Source organism: Thamnophis sirtalis, unplaced genomic scaffold (genome assembly GCF_051295495.1).
Source record: "Thamnophis sirtalis isolate CommonGarterSnake01/CBP01778 unplaced genomic scaffold, rThaSir2_p1.2 scaffold_5, whole genome shotgun sequence".
Lineage (NCBI taxonomy): Eukaryota > Metazoa > Chordata > Lepidosauria > Squamata > Natricidae > Thamnophis > Thamnophis sirtalis.
The window spans coordinates 60,671,734-60,694,238 of record NW_028261385.1 but is presented as its reverse complement, the minus strand read 5'-3'; the positions used below and the strand labels follow the sequence as shown (position 1 = coordinate 60,694,238).

The 22,505-nt window shown below is 35.1% G+C and overlaps 1 protein-coding gene across 1 annotated transcript in view; it reads right to left on the bottom strand.

Moving 5' to 3' along the window:
* Nucleotides 1-16,300, bottom strand: part of SHC3 (SHC adaptor protein 3) — a 40,962-nt gene extending 24,662 nt beyond the window's left edge. Inside the window, exons 1-2 of the mRNA XM_087715901.1 lie at nt 15,425-16,300; nt 3,149-3,219 (exon numbers count right to left, since the gene is read on the bottom strand). Of these exons, the coding sequence (XP_087572027.1) occupies nt 3,149-3,219; nt 15,425-15,946 (593 nt within the window). The 5' untranslated portion in view covers nt 15,947-16,300. The remainder of the gene's footprint in view (nt 1-3,148; nt 3,220-15,424) is intronic.
* Nucleotides 16,301-22,505: the final 6,205 nt, after the last annotated feature.

The following is a 22,505-nucleotide window of genomic DNA, read 5'->3' as shown; positions in this document are numbered from 1 at the left end:
AAGTGGGAAAGACTGAGTGGGTTTATAAATAGAAGAAAATGGCATCTTATTCACATTCCCTGAATGCAACAGGATTACTGCCCAATAAAATCCTTATCTGGGAACACCAAATTACCAAAATTATCAAGTGCTTTTAAAAAAGTATGGCAAAAATAGGGTTAAATGCTGGCTTGCACTTGTCAACCCTTTTGAAGCAATGGACAAGCCTTCTCCAACTTGGTGCTGTCTTCATTGGAAAACCAGAAGGATTGAACCTCTATTTCCTGACTTCCACAGCTGACAAGCATTCCCAGAAGAGCATCTGTTGGCAAAAACAAGTCTCCAATTCTTTCATGGATGGGTGTTTATGATATACCTTGCTTTCGTGATCAGAACCGACTATTAGGCCAGAAAAGGATTTCCAACCAATTAATAATAGGGCTATTGGGGCAAAAAAGGTAAAACAATGCATAAGTAAAATATCTCCCCCTTTTTTCTCCTTCTTTATCCATTCCTTATATATTATGGCATATATCTAGCTATTAATATACATATAATGATGATATTAATACAGTATCAAACCTAACTGACTGCCCTCAAAAAGTGAGCTCAAAATATTAAATCAGACTTTATTAATAAGCTATCAGAATAAATAATTTTTAAAACTGATTTACTTGGGCAGCTTTATGTACTTTTCAATGCATATATTCACAATGGACCCAGTCGGTTATTCAATATTGCCATAGTTTCACCTTACTATTTAGGAAACCTATTGTTTTCCCAGGTGGTAGAGTCAAGGTTTGGCACATAAATGATTATATCCTCCAGATTTATAACAGCATATCCTCACTTTGAAATATATATACTCTTGTGGATTTATAGAATCAATCACAGCTTTGAAACTATACAGAAGCTGTATTGAAAAAGTGTTCTGAAAAATGATATGAATGTATTTTACATTGAAAACATGGATACAAAATTGACAGCAGCAAGTTTTAAAGATTAGACTCAAGCAATATAGTAGTTACAATATTTCCTGCCTTAAGAATCATTACACATCACAAAACAGAGACAAATAAAACATGCTTAGAAATCTTAACTTGACATACTGTTGTTATTTATTTGGAATTTCGTACATAAAGCAGCCTTTTCTTACTTAGGACATTTCCCCATAGCTCAAATAAAGCACTGAGTTGCATTTCACAAAAGCTTATTGCTGTTAATAAATTTGATAGTCAGAAAAAGGGTGTCATCAGGCCACTGTTTTTTTGTCACATAGACTAAAACAGCTCTCCTCCTATTTATATTTCCTCTGTGAGAAAGCAGAAAGGTAAAGCTGCCACAGGGTATATGTTCTCCCCACGGTCAATCTCAGTTTGCTAACTCATAGGGTTGACTTGATATCCTAATTTTCCACTAAGAAAAGGTTGCTGTCTGCACTCCTCTCGATATTTCCAAGTGGCTGGAAAATCACCTACCAATCACTGCATTACAGGAACAAATAGTCCTCGACTTATCACCACAATTGAGCCCAAAATTTCTGTAGTTAAGTGAGACATTCATTAAGTTAATTTTGCCCCATTTTACAACCTTTCTTGCCACAGTTGTTAAGTGAATCTCTGCAGTTCATAAGTTAGTAACACGGTTGTTATGTGAAATCTAATTTCCCCATTGACTTTGCTTGTCAGAAGATTGCAAAAGGGGATCACATGACCCCGGGACGCTGCAATGGTCATAAATATGAACCAGATGCTGTGGATCTGAATTTTGATCACATGATCATGGGGATGCTGCAAAGGTTGAAACTGTGAAAAACTGTCATAAATCACTTTTTTCAGTGCCATTGTATCTTTGAATGATCACTAAACAAACAGTTGCAAGTCAAGAACTACTTGTTGTTACATCTGCAGATTTAGTCATCTGTCAGAAGGACAGTGGATGGGCCAATAAAGGGATCACCACAAACCATCTCCCTCCCTCCCTCCCACTCCCTTTTTATCTTTCTCTGTTGCTTCATTGTGCAACTCTTAAATATGAGTTTAGTATACTTGGTGCAAAACCCATGTTCAAAAGAATCCCAAACAAGAGGTAGATATAATGGGCATGGGTTTTTGCTGAGAAATGGCTTACTCCATCCTTCATCTTCTTCCTACAAACCCCACCACCACTGCTACTCTGCTGCTAAGTCTCTGAATTGGAGGTGAGTATAAAGGGAGCAAGTGCTTGATCAGAAAGAACTGGACTTCCAACTCGCCAGAGTAGAATGGTCTCTAAAGACACTGTCCAAGAATATGTCAATCATTTATATGCTATTTATAAATAGCATATATATTACATAAGCATATATATATGCTTATGTAATATATATGTAAGAGCCAAGGTGGCGCAGTGGTTAAATGCAGCACTGCAGGCTACTGCTAGATCAGCAGTTCAGCGGTTCAAATCTCACTGGCTCAGGGTTGACTCAGCCTTCCATCCTTCCGAGGTGGGTAAAATGAGGACCCAGATTGTTGGGGGCAATATGCTGACTCTCTGTAAACCGCTTAGAGAGGGCTGAAAGCCCTATGAAGCGGTATATAAGTTTACTGCTATATTTACTGCTATATAGGTCTCACTCGTCATCCTCAGGCTGGTGTTTTTGGCTTAAAGCATGGCCGGAGCTGCAGTTTTTCTATAAATCTTGGTGGGGAAGTGTGGAGTGCTGGCGTTGTTTCAGTAAGTGGATTGATTGGCTGTGTGGCTGTATCATGATTCGTAGATTGGTGCTGATTGGTGCTGGCTGTGTGTCCACTGTTGTTTTGTGTTGTAACGGCCTGGGTGGTGGATCGGGCTCGTTTGTTTACCAGCCACACAGCCAATCAATCCACTTACTGAAACAACACCAGCACTCCACACACTCCCACCAAGATTTATAGAAAGACGGCAGCTCCAGCCATGCTTTAAGCCAAAAACACCAGCCTGAGGATGGCGAGTGAGACCTCGCCAAAACGTTGCCAACACAATCTCAATCTTATAAGGGAGAAGACCCGAGTACAACAAGAAACTTACATATAATTATCATCATGCACCCTGCACTATTCCTGGTATTTTTCTCCTTCAAATAAATTAATTGTATCTGATTCAAAAGGTACAACAGTGATGGGAATGTATGTAGAATATATCATCTTACCTTGTTATCTGTGTTCTAGTATTAAAATCCAGAGATTTCATGGACCGCAAGACCTCTATACATCCCAAATACTACAAAGAGGAAAAAGTGTGCATATAAATATAACTGAAATAAACTTTGTACAGCAAAATCCATACTCATACTTTGATAGACAGAGGTTGTGGTTTTATTTATATCTCTTCTCCAACAAATAGTCCATCAAAATGGCTTGCTAAGCATGTATGGTAAAACAAATCCCATTATCCCCTTTCTTATTCTTATATATTTTTCATTTATCTATGCAGCAGCAATAATCATTTTTAAAAAATTGGAGCCCTCCCTATTAGGTTAGAAGCTACACAGAAGGCCCTTTCACTAGTGTGTACATTTTTAAGCATACTATTATTAGTCTAGGTTGCATAATTAGTTAATGCTGCAGAAAGTCCCTTATGCTTATAATTTAATTTGATGCTACATATAATAACTGTGCAAGAATAGAATGAGTTAGAAAATTTGCATACACGATATCATTTGTGTCTACTGTGGGAAAATATATCCTGTGCCACATGCATGACTCTCAAATTGTGAAAGGCATCAGAGGCCATGCAGACCTGTTTCACGTTCTTTTCCTAAATGTTTGCACACCAACACATCTGCACGAGAATTTAGGCTTTACAGTAAAAAAAAGGCTAACTGGCTATTGACAATTCTGCAGCTGTGTAGATATATTTAAATTAGACTAACTTGATTATAATAAGGCCTGGCCAATCTCTCCTGTCTCTGCTAGAAAAGAAATAGAAGGCAGCTATAAATTTCCTGGCCACAAACATCTTTTGCCTGGTCCAGATATTTCAGTCAGTAAACAACTTTGGGCCAGTTGCTGGGATGCTGAATGTAGAGGGGATAATGGTTGGAATTCAACTTTGGAGGCACCAGTTTTCTGCACCAATAAATCTATTGACTATTGGGGGCAATAGATGCAGACATAATTGGCAGAGGGACTCAGGACTTTTGTCTTCTTTCTTTGTCAAAAAGGCTTGCTTTGTATGTTTTTTTTCCCCTAATGGACCTTCTATGGATTATGCTGAAATTTGAGGGGCTTTCATCTCATTCCTTGTAGGTCATCTAGTCCAACCCCCTGCCCAAGCAGACCCTACACCATTTTTGACAGATGGCAGTGCAGTCTCTTCTTGAAAGCTTCCAGTGATGAAGCTCCCACAATTTCTGGAAGCAAACTGTCCATTGGTTGATTGGTCTCACTGTCAGAAAATTTCTCCTTATTTCGAGGTTGAATCTCTCCTTGATCAGTCTCCATCCATTATTCATTGTCTGGCTTTCAGGTGCTTTAGAAAATAGATTGACTCTCTCCTCTCTGTGACAGACCCTCAAATATTGGAACACTGCTATCATGTCTCCCCTGGTCCTTCTTTTCACTAGATTAGCCATGCCCAGTTCCTCAAACTGTTCATCGTATGTTTTAGCCTCCAGTCCCCTAATCATCTTAGTTGCTCTTCTCTGCACTCTTTCTAGAGTCTCAACATTTTTTTTATAGTGTGGTGACCAAAACTGGATGCAGTACTCTAGGTGTGGTCTTACTAAGGCTTTATAGAGTGGTACAAGAACCTCCCTTGAACTTGATTGTATCCCTCTGTTAATGCAATTTTGGATTTCATTGGCTTTTATGGCTGCTGCTGCGTACTGTTGGCTTATATTTAATTGGTTGCAATGCATACAATACATACAATGCAGGCTGTTATCTGTAGACAAACCTGAGCAGCTTAGGTTTACCATTGTTTCCTTCTGAGGCCTGAGGAAATGTGATTATTCCAAAACCCAGCCCTTCTCATTTACTTTAGATTTAAAGTGATACAAAGAAAGGTGTATAGAATCACACGTGTACACACTTTTTATGGCATTTATTATTTCAACTTGCACAGGTGGTAAATAAAATTACCTGAGCTGTTCAGCATATTATGTAAATCAATTAGAAATATAGACATTCCAGAGTAACATTCACAAATAATCTGAAATTTTGGATTATTGGTGGAATCCTGAAATTTTAAGGAAGCAAAATAGAATGAGCATTCATACTTATGAACTTGGCTATCAATAAATGCCATAAGAAAGTGTGCATGTGTAAAATAAATAAAATTGGCTTGCTGAAGAAATGAAAATGATTATGCAGAATTTTGCAAAAATGATGCTTGGGATGGAGAAAAAAAGAGATACTAAATTCTATAAGAAATTTACCATATCCCCAAATATGAGATAGCAATCTGAACAAAATACTATATATAGGCACTATTATTGCATTTTTAATCATGAAAATAGCATTTTTATAGCAGCTTCTAATGCTAGCCCTTCCCTAAGTTTGGTAGTTTGCCAGTCAGCCAATAGTCTAAAAATAAGCTTGCAAAATTAGACATTTCTTATATAGGCACATTTGAATTCATGCCTGTCTGAATGCAATCTGTCTCACTACTGCCGCATAATACTTTTAGCTGGGAAAAATAACCCTGTCTTTGAAAATTTGCCAACAGTTATTCATGTTGAACTGATTATGCGTATAGTAATGTCATAAAACAGAACTGGCTTCATAAAAAAAATATCCAGGCTATTAATTGCATATGAATAAAGGTTAAGGATACGTTTTGTTTCAGGTATTTTTATGTGTGAAGCATCAATGCACAGACTCTATAAATAGTCTGTTATATTTGATTGAAATTTATTTTTAAGATAGCAGAACTCTGCATGATTGTATTTTACTATTCTTAGATTTTCAATTTAAAACTACAATATAAATAGATAAAATTCCCACTCATACTTGGCCCATCACAAGACCCATTACAAGGCCCTCACTTGACACACCTACGCCTGATCCATCACAAAATCTCCTGTTCACACAAAGCCCTCATAAACAGAAGAACACTGAGATTGACATGCCCTAAACTAATATGTTACCTAGTCTGGTAATAAAACTTTCAGAAACTAACCCACAAGCTCTTGAGAATGAACCTTCACCCTCAAAATTAAATTACTTAAACAGAGAAATTAAATAGAAATTTTAAATTGTAATATATTAAAAATAGATAAAATAAGCAGAAGGAATTAATTACATTATTGAAAATATACAATAGCTCTTACCCATCTGGGAAAGTACCATAATAATAGAGAACTGAGACAGATACAGTAGTAGTTATGCAAATCAGGTTCACAGTTGGATTTTCTAAAACCCAGAAATAAAATTAAACTGAAAATGACAAAGTGGGAGAGAAGGCTACCCACTCTGATGTGATATTATGATATATCTTCTTTATCTTTGTGGGGGTATCCACAGGAAGAAGTAAAAAAAAAAAAGTCTCACCATGCACAAAAAGACTTTGCTTGTGCATGCACAATTGTCGTTTTGACTTTTTTTAACTCCTACCCCACCAAGGCATTTTGGCCTTTGGTCACCAGACTATTAAAAAAACAAAAAAACTTTATTTACTAAAAATGTGCATGCAAGCTTTTACAGAATTATTATAAGAATTATCTATACTGGCCTGAGATCCTTATGGGAAGAGTAGAATAAAATATAATAACTACTCATGATAATATTTTGATGAGTGGCAACACAAGACCTACTAAAACTGACCTCTTTTCCTCCTAAGTCTTATTTTCCTGATCTTAGATTCCATTCCAATAAGCATGTTTTTATCGTTATTAATTTTATATTACAGGTAGTCTTTGAATTTTGGCCACAATTATGACTGGAACTTCCATTGTTAAGCCTTCTGATCATCGAATCAGTTTTATGACCATTATTCTTTTTGCTGTGCTCATTAATCTGGCATTCCCACATTGACTTTGTTTGTCAGAAACCCTCAGGGAAAGAGGTGAATGGCAATCATGTGAGCCCGGGACTTTGCAACCTGGCTGCCAAATGCATAAATCACAAACATGTGACTGCAAGAACTCTGGTGCTTCTAAGTGCAAGGACCACTTACAAGTCACCTTTTTCAACACCGTCATAATTTCAAACAGTTGTAAAATGAATAGTTGTATGTGGAGGATTACTGATATGTTGTAGAGGTGTTACCGGAATTTGGGGTTCATTTTCCTTATTAGAAAATAACAATTATTTGACACTATCGCTATCTCAGTTGTCTTTGCTATTGCTGCAAATCTGTCGCGGAATCTGCAGTTGAAGTTGGAGGGAAGAGTTAAGAGGCTGGGTAGTCTGGAATCACGGAAGGGGAGGAAGCAACAGAAAATACACACCCTCTCCAAACCTTGGAATATTTATCTAGTTGTTCCGTAATGAGTGCAGCTTGTCTGGCAAGATTTTTGTAAATAGCCGAGTAGCAATAAAAATACTGCCCTGATCAACTTTTAGTGTCATTCTGGTTCCTTGTCGCAGACAAAATCTGATGAAACAGAAGTGGGAATGTCCCTAACTGTTAGCCAGTATATTCCAAAAATAAAGAAAAAAGCAGCTAGGATTTCTTGACCCTTAATACCATTTGCATAGATACAGAATTTTACTAAATGTGCACTCACAAATAATGGATGCTTCTCATTAATGGATGTAGTGAATATGCTTTTATTTCCAGATGAAAACTATGGAAAGCAAATATACTTTGATAAGAAATGGTACAGAAAATGTAAATACCTAGAGTACAGTCCAGGAAGATGTTTCCATAAACACTCCTTGAACTAATCAAAATTGTGTTTTATTGCTCAGAAATTCCTCATAGACCCGGAAAGAGTCATACTATGCTTTATTTATGAAGTTGGTTGAAATCTAATTTTAGAGCAGCTTTCAAATTAAAGTACTTTGCCCTATGCCAATTTTTTCTAACTATATTGCATATTGTTATTTGTTTTTTTTTTCATAATTAAAATGTTATTGTATACATTAAAGTAATTCTTATCATAATGTTTTTAATAATTTCCTATGGCCCTTTTTATTATATCAGATTGTCAGGTCATGGTTTTCTCACTAATGAATACAGGGATCAGTCACAGTAGTTTCAGTGGTGATGCAATATCAAAACTCCCAAATGTTTCTGTAGCAGCTGGATTGTTTATCTCTGTTCTTGATGTATGTTCTTGATGTACTTCTTGGCATTCTAAGATAAAACAACAAACTCCACCATGGAATCAAATGCCATTCAGAACCAGCCAAGTATCAGAAAGTGATATGAAGCTGGGGGCCATATTCACATTCTTTTATCTGCAGCATAAACATATTCCAGTAACTGTTTTGGTGAAGCTGACTTTACCTCACCTCAGCCCAAAGCTGAGGTATGTTAAAATCATCTTCAACTGTTCCAGTTTTCAAGTCTGCATTTAGCACAATTTCAATCATTGGCATGCCTTCTGTTATTGTTGATGAAGTCGAGAACTTGGGTTTGCCCTATTATTATTGGACAATTTATATTATGGGTGTAAATCCTTCTCCTCTCATAGTTAAAACAGGCCACAGTCTTCCATTGCTATTTCTAAGATGAGATTCCGTTTCTCCTGGAGTCAACCTGAAATATTGAGTGCTAGTCCTTTACTGAGAAAATGCTACTTCTTTGCTGAATAGGAAGCCATTTTAAACTAAGAAAGAAAGCCACATTGTGTCAGAATTTTGTTCCTTTCAAACATTGCTATTAGCTAATTGGATCACTTTCAGATCACTGCTGATTGTAACTCTAATTTAAGGTCCAGAAGATAACACTTCAAATTTCCACTGCGTGAAAGATTCACTAGGTAGCTTTGCACAAAATAACTAAGGTCTGAGCAAAAGAGAACCATTAAAATGCTTCTATAAGATTGTGACATGAACTCCAGACCTTATTACTTGCATGTGATATCACAACAAAAGTAGAAACAGGTGGATTTTTTTACTGCAATGTCACAATATGTTTCACCATTTTAGTATCACAATGTTGAAGACCTGATGCTTATGCTTCAAAGCCCTTCTAGAAAAGGGAAAAAAAAACATTTGAAGCTTTGTAATTAGAATACCAGGGATACATGATTAATCTAGTACACATTTCATCAATGAAGGATATTTCTTAAAAGAAAACTTTTGTTCACTTGTTTCAAACATAAACATCACCTTTCCATGACAAAACACTGAGAAATGTATGTGTTTCATATGCTGTGCATAGAGGCCATGATGCTTTTTAGAATTCTACTGCATGACTGAATCAGAATATTTTATTTTATGTCTCAAACATAAACATCACCTTTCCATGACAAAACACTAAGAAATGTATGTGTTTCATATGCTGTGCATAGAGGCCATGATGCTTTTTAGAATTCCACTGCATGACTGAATCAGAACATTTTATTTTATGATCAGTTTTAAATTGTTTTAAATTGTTTGTGGCTAATTTCCTGATCAATGCCTGTGGCTGTAAAACAGAGCTTTGCACTTTACAAAGTTCCTGCAATTTCAGAGCAAATGAATCAAAAAAAGCAATTTTGAACAAAGACTAATGTTTGCTTTTTTAAATTTATAGGTCAACTTGAACAATAGAATCTAAATGCATAAACACTGAGATATCACAGAAGTATGTTAGTTGCATACCATATATATTAACAAAAGGTTGATATGTCTTGTTTAATTTAGTAATAAGGAAGCTGACAGAAAGAAAGTTTCCTCTCTCCATAGTCACCGATATCCAACAAAAATTGCTGAAAGAATCAGATGGCTGGCTTTGAAAGCATGGTTGTTTTTAGTGTAGTCTAGTTATATTTTTATAAATAGGAAGATCTGCTGTTTGGAGTTGCGGAGAAACTATATAGCTTTAGCTATTGCTAACCTTGATTTGTTGGTGTTAATGTAAGAAATTTGGAATTTTTCATTTCCTTTTCTATTTCAGACAACAAAATATCTTGTTCAACACAATTTCACGGTACTTCTGAATAATATAATATGGACCCCAACTAATGTAGCTTATGGAAGTTACAACTTACCATATGTAGAATAGATTTTTCTGGTGCACAAATGAAAAAACAAAACAAAACAGAAGAAATCCCATTGCACAGAACTAATGCATGTTGGATGTATCCCCATATATGTGGTATTGCATTGTCAATTATAAGCAGCAAAATTGCATCTTTCCATAGTTATTTTTAAAAGGTTCTGAATTTAAGCTGGCAAATTAGGCTGAAAAAAAAGTTGGCTTCATTTTTTTTTTCAGCAAATGTACTTTCACTGTCCCTTTTTAAATATATATTAATTGGAGAGGCATAATCATCCTTTCCGATAAATATGCTAAAAGCTGGCACAATTTCCTAAACTATATGAAGATATTCGTGTATTTGTAGAAATAGAGATGAATACACACACATAATTTGACTATAAATCTACTGTATATCAGTTTTCAAAATATATTTATCTTTATCAGAGAAAATTATTGAGAGATATTTCAGGTTCAGCTTGATCTAAGAGCAATATGTTAACTAATGAAGCTACGTGAAGCTGCTTCCCATGCCAATCTATTGCTTTACAACAGACATGGCTTGTAGACAGTGGGTAGAAGATGCACCATCTACATTTTTTTAATTTAAATCAATAAAACAATGCAAACTCACAACAGTTTAAACAACAATAAAGATTTTAGCTGTCTTCAGCCACTGATCCTTGAGGTTAGATTACGTTCATAGTTCCAAACGGTTAGGTATTACAGAATTGAAAAGGGATTGCCTTGAAGGCATTGTTTCCATCCATCATATGAACTGATGTCCTGTACTACACTTAGAATTCTGGATGTCTGATAAAAGAAATACTAATGTTTTGAGTCTCCAATACATCTATAACTGGGAGTTATAGTACTATATATTTTAAAGCAATGCCCATGTATTTATTAAATTTATTTATTATCCTCACCTTATTTTAGTAGCATTTAGTAGAAAGGAGCCTAACATATTCTAGAACTCCAATTAGATCACAGCAACTGCCATAATACAAATTATATTTCAGGATTTATAATACATACAAATTAACTTGGTGCATATCTGATAGGTAATAATCCTTACCAACATGAATGTACTTTTCTTCTGCACAAAGAAAATGTTTTTCTTTACCTAATTTCTGGTTATCTTACAGCATCATACAGATGCTAAATTTTCCTGTGGAATTAAAAGACATATCTGATAATAAATTATATAAATTTTTGAACTAGTCTTTGTATGTGTATTTGTTGAATGATAAAGAAGTATTAACCAGATTGAAAAAAAAGATGGCTACACATTTTCCCTTTTAATTTAATTGCTTAACTGTGGGATACAACAAAAACATTAGAATTTATATAGACCTTTGGCTTCTATTAAATATGAATTTAACAAGTGGTACATTGCCAAATCAGAATTTTTATTACATTGCACCAGGCATGGATGCTGGGAAGGAAAGAAAAAAATCTAGGAAGCTGCTGGCCTTAGACTTAAAAAATTCAGTAACAATATCTGTACCATTGTATACTTGGGAAATGTGCTGTATATAGATTCTAAACCAATTATTCAATAGTTTTAAAATTGTACTTCAAACTGAACAGTTCCAATTTTTCATTAATAGATAATGAGATTATTGCACGACTATTTTTCTCCCTGTCTTCAAAAAATTGTGAATATCACTAAAATTTATTGTTTTGTAGAAATCTGCTGGGTTTAGTGATTTCCCAGCTAATTTGATAATCCCCTCCATTTAATAGGTGATATAAATCAAAGGTATGCATACACACACACACAAAGAGAGAGAGAGAGAGAGAGAGAGAGAGATATTCCCAAGTCTTAAAGTTCCAGTTAAGCAGCTGTTTCTTTAAATTTAGATATTAAGATTTTATCATCTACCTTGGCTCACAGATTGCTGCCTGTTCTTCATCCTAATATTACACAACCCCTTAGGTTGGATTTCTGTCTGCTCGTAAAGGATCTGATAATGTAAAATTGTTAATGAATGTGAATCCTGCACTTATTTCTTTAGATGAAAATAAAGTTTTTGATGTAATTTTCTCAAAGTTTCTGACACAGATGTTAACTCATATTAAATTTCCCCAACAATTTTACATTTGGGATTAATGTTTTACTGAATTTCTCATTTTATATGATTGTCAATGGTGTGTCACCTCCTTGATTGAAATGATGCCATTGATGTGAGAATTAATTTTCCAATTTCAGAATATTTGAATGTTATTTAAATTATCACAGCCTGAACTTTCCGTATTGCCACATTTTGGCTGAAATTCACAGGATTGCTAATATGACCAAAAATAATCAGTGACTTCTAAAATTATGTATAGTTCTACTTGGCTTCATGTATATAATATAAACCTAGTTTTATACAAGATACAGAGAGAGAGAAAATTGCAAAAGGAAATTTCTAATTATATCCTTTAAATTAAAGCAGATCAAACTAAAATAGAATGAGTATAAAAGCAAGTTGTTATTAAAATATTAGACAAAATCTAAAGTAGTTAAAAGTTAAGTTAGTTGTTAGAGAATTAATAATGTGAATTATTAAAATGAAGGATACTAAAATATTGAACTTCTAAGATATCAAAATATTAAATAATAAGTTGCATTTATTTGTTGTGTATAATATTATAGATAATGCAAATTTTAAACTACTTCACTAATAATTAGCAGGTTAGAATAAAAATACTCAAAATTTTAGATAATTAACTAAGGTATTACATGGGCAGTATATCTTTGCTGAATGTAGTACTCATCACTTTCTCATTAAATCTTTTTTTTTCAAAATCATCATTCATGTTTGTCCCACTATCTTCAACATTGATGAAGAGAAATGTCTCTTAATGGGTTCTGAATGTTCTGGATTTAATGTATTGTATCCTGGAGTTTTTCCATTATGACTGTTTATAATAGTTCGGTGTACTAAAAGTCTAAATCTGGAAAACTCATTTCCTTCCATTTATGAACTACAGCCATCCTTCCTGTCACTAATCAAATCCTTATTTTTCTCCCTAAAGCAACATTAAAAAATATTGTTCTTGTTTTACAGGGATGGAAGATGAACAGATCTGATCCCCAAGCAACAAATGTTCAGAACTGTCAGATCATTGGATAACTCCACCAAATGTGCCAGTTAATCATCTTTAGAAAAAGATGTTGATATTTTGGTTAACAAAGGAACAAAGAATTTTTGTGCATATTATTATTATTATTATTATTATTATTATTATTATTATTATTATTATTATTATTATTATTATATAATGTTGTTATTATCAAAAGGACAAATCTATTCCTTAGTTAAAATATAAGACTGTTGAAATGTGTTTACCCTCATCAACAACAACAAGAGGACAAGAAAGGATTTTTGAGCTGCTGATGAAATTTTTCACACATAAGATAAATTTCTAGTTCTTTCTTCCTTAATTTCTTTTTGGGGGAAAACTAATATCTTTGTTATATTATTTTTTAATTCTGTGTATTCATGTAATGCCTTACATGTACCTGGCGGGGGGGGGGACTAACAGAAACATTAAAAATTCCAAACAATAAAATATTATTAAAACAATTATCAGTGAAGTCAGGAAAGAAGTGAAAAAATTACTACGCAGCTAACATCTGAAATGTATGGAATTACAATTCATTATTCCCAATATCAATAACTTAAAAAAAACTTTAATAATTAAAAAGAGGAAAAAGAAATCTAAAAAAGAAAAAATATGATGCAAACAAAATTCAGTAAAATAGAAATATCAGTTCATTTTTAAACACAACATTAAACTTTGAGTACACAAAATAATACTGGTCTATTACCTTCCATTCTATTCCAAGTCAATTCATAAGCAGGTAGCAAAAAATAATGTCCAATAGAGTAACAATCTTTTTGCTGAACTAGAATTATATACTGAGATCATGAATACACTTTGTTTTCTATATATCTATCCAGAAAAATGCTTAAGAGAAGCTTTCAATAATAAATAATTAAAATGAAAATATTTCTATAAAGCATACTATTTACCCTAATCCACCAACAATAGTGCCTCATCCGTCAAGTTTTTAAAGTCACTTGAAATTTGCAACTGATGCTTTTTTATCAGAATATAAGTAAGCAAATGATACAGAATAGCTATTCTAAAATCTGACACTGTATTATATATTTCCTTCATTAACCAGTAATGAGTACTATATTCTGAAAAATAGCAATGAGAAGCATATTTTATTCTACATGCCATGATAAATTTGTTCATTAAATATGGTTCTTAAGTAATTTAGCTATAATTATAATTACAAATTACAAACACTAACATTTTCTATTTTTGTAAAAGCAAACTTTTAAACCAGATAATTAAGAAGATAACTGAAATAAAAGTACAGCCAGTGTAGAATCTTGAGCAATGAGAAATTAAAGGTCTGCACTGTTGTACTATACGGTATATCATAATTTCCCCCTTTAAATAATCATTCCTATTTTCAAAAAATAAAATATAAATACAATGCTTCTGCTTAATCTTATGAAATATCAAATATTTTTTATGAAAATCTGTTCTGTTACAATGAATGGTCATTCTCAACAGTGCCATTTTAGAACCAAGTAACTATCGGCATACAGTCACAAAATAAATCATTAATTTTGCCTTTAAGTTCTTAGACTTCACCTGGTCAGATGAAACCTTAACTACATTGAATCAAAAAACTGACCTAGAAATGCACAAGGATTTTTTTTGTCCTACTCCTTAACTATCAGGGAACAGAAAGGGGGGAGAAAGTCCTGTTAAAGACTGTTATGTAAAACAAGACTGCATTTTGAATGCACCACTTCAAGAAAGAGTATTTCTGTTTGCAAATAAGACAGATTCTACAAACTGTTGCTCTTCTAGCCATGACATGCAAATAAAAGAGTTGCGTGTGTATTTGTACACACACACACACACACACACACTTCATTTGAGATATTTGATGTTTAAACTCAGAATTATCATATGGAAAGATATTACTCTTACCTCACCTATTACAGATTCTCCAGAAACAATACTAATAAATATATACAAATACATGCAGTGCTCTGAAGAGCTGGGTATATAATCCCTTTAATTTTGAAAGTGCTCTTTCCCACTGCTTTAAATCATTTAAACTGCCAAGAAGTCAGCTTGAATGTTCACTTAATGAAAGCAAATTAACATCGGTTTTTCACAATAAAATCTTTTGCACTTAACAGTCTTCATTTGACTAAATTCCAGATTAAAAATCCTCCAACCTATTTGGCTGGTGTCTAGGTCCCCCCCCCCCAAAAAAATTATTAAACAGATACAAAAAAAACAGAGTGTGGAAAGAAAGAAGACCAACCTTCACAATATACATCACTCCTGGTCCTAGGATCTTCTCATTTGAATGCAGCCATCCTTGGGGTACTTTGTTGGCAGTGCTGCCACGCTGATTCCAGTCCTCATCTCCCAGGTACATTTCCTCCGACCATGGTTTTTTCCCGGTATTCATCTTGTTCTTGTCCTGCTGAGAAGGCAGGGTGGCAGTGGCAAGGCTACATGTGTTGTCTGAAGTCTCTGCTGCTGAACTACCCTGCAACTTGGCGACAGCCAGCTCTTTCACTGCAGAGGAAAGGTTCTTGATGCCCCAAAGGCTGCCTGTGGAGGAGAGTTTTAAGTGGGACGCTTTAGGCACAAGAGTGGAAAGGGTGGTGCTTCCACCATGCTCCTTCTGGAGGTTCTCAGGTGAGGCCAGATATGGCGAAGACGCTGAAATGGTATCTGTTGAGGATAACTTGCTGTTGATGGACCAGTTATGGACCGTATCATCCACTGATGTCACCGAATCATTCCTGAAGCGGTTATACTTGGAACGCTGAAGCATGCCCTTCTATCTGGAATCTTGTGTTCGTTCCAGCAAACAGGAAACCCCTCTACTAACATAGCAAATGATTTAGAGTATCAAAGATGGTCAGTGAAAATGTGGCCATGGGGAGGAGCTTGTGGTTTTTTTTAAAAGAAAAAATGAAAGGAATTTTGCTTAAGGTTCCATGGTAAGGCTAGGCAAAGCGGTAATTTTCTGTGCAACAGAAAGATCCCAGTCCAGCTCAGAGCTGCCAAGTCTCTCACAGCAAAAGCATGACTCACCCAAATGAGAAGGACCCTTTTCAACAAAAGGCTCAGTGAATGCTGCAAAGCACTTCCTGTAAGGAAAAAAAAATCCACCCACTTACAGCACACTACCTCCAATCAATTCTCACATTTCCTTTCCCTATTTGAAACAGATATTTAGCCTTCCTTCCTTCCTTCCTTCCTTCCTTCCTTCCTTCCTTCCTTCCTTCCTTCCTTCCTTCTAGGTGAATATCTGCAATGGCTCAAAGCAATTGCATTAACTTTTTTCCCTATGTAAAGTACTAGCCTATTTTAATGGCTTTATAAAATATGCCCCAGTGTGCAACTATTCAAAAACAGAAAGCAAATGCTACAAATTCTACACAGTACAGAATCCCTCATTCTCTCTCTGTTTTCCAGAAAAGCTCATTATCAATTAAAATAGCCATATGTTTGTCACTATAATCACCAAAGTGCAGTCTTTCTTTCAAAACCACAGTGTTCTGATTCTGGAATTTTTAATGCCAGCAGTTTTATATTAAATGTTGTGCTGTACAATATGAAAAACATATGGCTTAAGTAATTTGTATAAACACACACATATGCATATTTTCTTTAATCTAATATTTCAGGACAACTAAAGGACAACTGAAAAATATTTAAGACAAAATAGTAATGCCTCCCGTTCCAACTAAAAATAAATCCATTAATAATCATTTTGATTTTCATCAATAATAATCAAGTGTATAAAATTCTTAATATGAAGAGATAAGCAACACACCAACCCTTAAAACATGTGTAATATATTTATTGTAATCATGCAAAATGTAACATTCTTATGGAAACTAATCTTGCTAATATTTCATTAAATTAATGTATTTAGATTTGAAACTATGATTTCAAATAATTATACTGAAAAAGGCAAATTTCTGAATAATCCTACTCCAATTTAAACAAAAAACAGAAAAGAGAACGGCAGCACACAACTTAATATATTATCCAGAGAACAGTTGACAATTTTCTCACAGTAAAGGCTGGATTATAGAAAAAGCAATCATACAACAGCATCTTTCAATGCAGGTATTTAATGAGACAAATTGATGATACATAAATGAAGGCAGCACCTCTGATCCCAGCAGTGATGAATGAAAATGTCCCATTCATTGTAAAAAGCAAATGTCTAGTGATCTGCAGAATAGCCTTTCATCACACTGCAAACCTGCTACAGCTTCCACACTGCATTCATTATTCCCCCTTTTCTCCTGCTACCCTAGCAACAGCAAATATACATGGTAAGGATCGTTTCTGATCTTGTGTTCTGCAATAAGCCGCAATCTCTGTCATTCAGAAATTATTCCCTCCATGAAAAGTAGATTTAAAAAAAACCTGGAAAATATGAATGGATTTCTGTATATGTGAATGGAAGAGCTGGCTGGCATACCAGCATTTCTGTGAATGAAGCAGGGCCTGGCAGGCTCTACCAGGCAGTAATTCCTTGGATGCTAACTATGTGGACCAATAAGATGCAGCCCGGATGACTCATTCAACAAAGGCTTGCTAAATAGTGGAAGATTCCATTTTGCACACAGGTAAGATATTTCTATACGTATAGAATCCACAACTAGGAATCAATACATGTCTCCAAGTAAATAATGAATACATTACTGCAATATTCTTCTCCAGCATATGGTATGTGTTTGTGTGTGTTCCTCAAAATTCATTTAGCAGGTTTATGTTTACTAGACAATGAAATAAATTCATACATACCTTGATGCTTATGAATTCTTACTGCAAGTATACCAGATGCTGGGCATGATCCAACCTTTGCATGAAGTCCCTTACCTGAGAAGAAGGATTATTGGGACTTTGGAGTTATGATAAAGGTGAGTAAGAAGGGGATGTGGAAATGCATATGATTATGCATGACGTAGAGAAGTACGTAGCTTTTCTCTTAATACTACAACTTAGATCAACCAATACAGATTGTACTTCAAACAATGCATAGTCATTGCATACTGCTGAATTCAATGTTACAAAATGGAGGCAGCAAATAACCATAAGTGACTTAAAAAGGGATTCGACAAATTTATGAGGAACAGAGCCACAAATGGCTATTAATCAAGATGGCCAAACCTTATCTATAGCTTAAAAAGCACTATTCCTCTAACTAATGATTGCAGTGAAAGATCTGTGCCCTTTATGGTCTTCCTGTAATTATTTGAAGAAAATCAGTTCATACAAAACAGGAGGTTAAAGTGGAAACACCAATGAACTGAATGGAAAGGTCTTTTTAGTGCATTGTAGGTACACTTAGCATGCCATGACATTTCTACATATGTGTTTCTTCAATGTTCCTAGGCAGATTCACCAAGCAGTTTTAGTTGTTTCTGCTACATTGAAGCAACAAAGAACAATTATTCTAGATAGTGTGGAACTTCTCCTGCTACTTTAGCTCAATTTGGCATGGACATTTATATAATTATATTAAGGACAATGACTACTTTTAATTATTTTCAAATGAAGAGAAATTAAAAGATATAAACAGTTATCACAACTTTGAGGGTTGCTATCGAAGTGCATTTCACTGTGCTTAAGCCTTTGCACAGAATTTAGAGCTCTAGATGATACTGTATTTCTTTACACGATGGGGAAGATAATGCTAGAATTTTCTTAATATTTAATTTTGGGATAGGTTAAATTTTTGAAAAAACGTTTTTAATGTTTGGGCATTTGAAAGATTCATCTGAATCTTTTCATTTAACTCTGGTTGGGAGTTTACTCTTAAAGATTTGAGAACTCTTTTTAATCCCAAATTGGCATTAAAGATGCCTTCTTAAAACCCTTAGTTTTTGCCTCTGGTTTGTCAGATGTGTGGGATTTGACAAGCATGACACTAATATGAAGTACAAAAAAGGAATTTTGGTATAATTATGAAGTAAAAGAGGCTGTGAAAGGGAGAGAAATGCATGTCAGGGAATGATTGCTGCAAATTATATAATGCATATATAGGGAGAACGTTTCAAAGAATAGTGTCAAGGGGATTTAGAAACAGTCAAAATTAAAAGAGAGGAAGTATAGCTCAATGGTGACAGAATATAACATAGCAATGAATGGATTACCTGGGTGAAGTAAGAGATTTGTATGATGATAAAAATGAATGCGACAAATGTTAATGGTCAAGGAAAAATTGATGACAAGAACATACTTAATGTGAGAATATTAAAAATGGCTAAGGCTGCATGAATGGATGGTATAACAGAAGAAATATTAACATATGAATGTGGTTTGCTTATGGAACAACTGAAGGCTTGTCGTAATGTTACTAAAGTGCTACTGTTAAGGACATGAATCTGTGTGAGACTTTGTATGTAGAGAATGATTGTTGCTGGGTAAGAACCTGAATGATTTTCAGTGCATGCTAGATAGAATGTATGCTGCAATAAGAGTATGGATCTGAAAACTATTATATCAAAAACCAAGTATTTGATAGGGAAACAGAATAAACAAGTGCAGCTTGTACATAAAGAGATAAAAGCAGAATATACGTCAGTAGAATGCTTACTAAAAATAGGGAAATGGATGCAGTATTTTTCAAATATACAAATACTAATAGAAAAGTGGTAGGTAGTATGGGGTCTGTCATGAGGAGCGGATACTTCACAAAAGTATTGTTATGTAGAAGTGAGAATTAGGCATGTCACAGATGATGAATCAGAAGGAGTAGATTAATGGGTACTGAATGAATATGGATTACAGTGAGCAGTACAAATGAAGTATATTTGGGTGGTTTATTCATATAAAGGGAATCAGTGAGAACTGAATCACAAAACAAATGTGATAAGGAAAAATAAACAGGTTGAGAGGAAGAAGACAAGAAAGTCTTAGTAAGATGATGAATTCCTTAAAAAGCAAGAGATGCAAAATTTAAAGAGCCAAAGGCAATGTATGAAGCATTGTATGGATATGGAGGAATCACATATGTTTTACAAGAATAAAAAGCTCTGGAGAGGTATAATGAAATATTTGGTTTTAGCTGTAGTTCCTTTGCATTTTCTGATCTCATGCTTAAATTGGTTTAACATTCTCTATTCCTTTTCTCTTTTTCCCCATAATGCTTACCATGGAAAGGTAAAGGATAAAGCTGAAAGATTTGTATGTATGTGTGCATACATACATTCAGGGATGAGGAATTCCCACAGATCCACTTTTGAGATCCCTTTTCTTCACAGGTGATTCTCTCAATTCTCTACTGAATCTAACACTAACATTCCTACTTTCTCGCATTTTCATATGTTCAGTGTGTCCGTGTTCTCTTTTTCTCCAAATCTGTTTAGCTAATGTCCCTCAGAGTTTTAGGTGATGTTTCTACTTTAACATAGTCAAAGCCTTATTCGTAAGGGTTTTAAAAAATGATGAAGGGCCTGAGCCTCCCCTCCTGTCATCTTCTCACTGCTTTCTCCATTGATTAGGTTTTTTTCTACTGTTTTTTTTCCAACCCAGAACCCATGGACTGGGAGTGTTTGCGGGAACTTAAAATGCCCCTTGTTAAGTGACTATTTTGCTGCTTTGACCAAAAATATTGATCTATAAAATCATTTAAAATCCTGAGTCACATGATGACTGCCCTCTTCAGTGAAAGCCCACAACAATTGGTCGAATCCCTTTAAAAAGGCTTTCATTAATCATAATTTAGGGATTAGGTGGTCCACGTAGCACTATTTTATAATTACAATCTTCTTGTGTCTTCATTTATACCACTTTCATCATCATTTTCCTTACCAGAGAAGGAATAAAATCGGAAATGTAGAAAAGGGAAATAAAATGCATGGCTAGAACATGTCAGGAGGCGCTGTCTTTGCAGGAGATTTCTTGTGCCAATACATATACCCCTTAGCTAATAAAGCAAAAATATCAGTGAGTAATTTTTTTTGTTCTTCCTGTTTTATACTCTGACCTTGTTGGCAAGGGGGCAGTTATGGCTTTCTTTATAAACAGAGTAGAGTAAATGGACACTCCACTAGGTCTGTGATGGTGAACCTATGGCACACATGCCACTTTTGGTATGCGGAGCCATTTCTTAGGGCATGCAACACAATGCCCTGTCAGCTCAAGTGCACATGCGTGCGCTGGCCAGCTGATTTTGGCCTTCATTTTTGGCTGTTTTTTGCCCTCTGGAGGCTTCCCTGAAGCCTCCGGAGGGCAGAAAACAACCCAACTCACAAACCGGAAGTTCAGAACGGATTTCCGGGTTGCCCGTAGGCTGTTTTTCTTGCCCCCAGAGGGCAAAAAACAGCCAAAAATGAAGGCCAAAATCAGCTGGCCAGCGCACGCAAAAACGGCCCAACAAGAAGTCGGAAAACAGGCCTCCAGGGAGATAGGAAGGCCATTTGCGCCCTCCCGAGGCTCCTAGAAAGCCTCTGGAGCCTGGGGAGGGTGAAAAATGGGTCCACCATGCCAGAGGGAGGGCGCATAGAATTATGGTTGTGGGCACATGTGTGCATGACCTCCCTGCACTTCTCTTGCTTTTGGCACACAATGGCAAAAAGGTTAGCCATCATTGGCATAGGTGATTTAAAAGAAGAGACTAACAGATAATTTCTCCTCCCCACTCTGCTCCCCAAATTATTTTGACAGAAAGCATCAGTGAGAGAATTCCTGAAGTAATACTTTCCCTATGCTTATATGGTGAATAGGGCTTATTATAGTTGAGACATCATAAACAGGTAGTCCTTGACTTACAATAGTTCACTTAGTGACTGTTCAAAGTTACAATGGCACTGAAAAAAGTGACTTATTACCATTTTTCACACTTCTTAGGACCATTGCCATAGTCATTCAGCCCTCCCTCTGGCATGGTGGACCCATTGACAACTGACTCATATTTATGACGATTTCAGTATCCTGGAGTCATGGGATCACATTTTGTGACCTTCTGACAAGCAAAGTCAATGGGAAAACCAGATTCACGTAACACTTCACAGTGTTACAAATTTAACAACTGAAGTGATTCACTTAACAAATGTGGCAAGAAAAGTCATAGTAAAATGGGACAAATTCACTTAACAAATGATTCACTGAGCAACATAAATCTTGGGTTCAATTGTGGTCATAACTCAAGGACTACCTGTGGCTCCTAGTAGAATATAAGATAAAAATAGGGAAAGGTGTGCTATTAATATCAGCAAGGTTTTTATGGTATTGCAAAGCTGTCTAGATATTATTATGAAGTATTATTATGAATTGACTAGAGAACCATCATTACCAAGGAATGGAATAAGGCAACTTCCAGTGCATTTTGTATTTATCCATAAACACAATTACAATTGCAATCC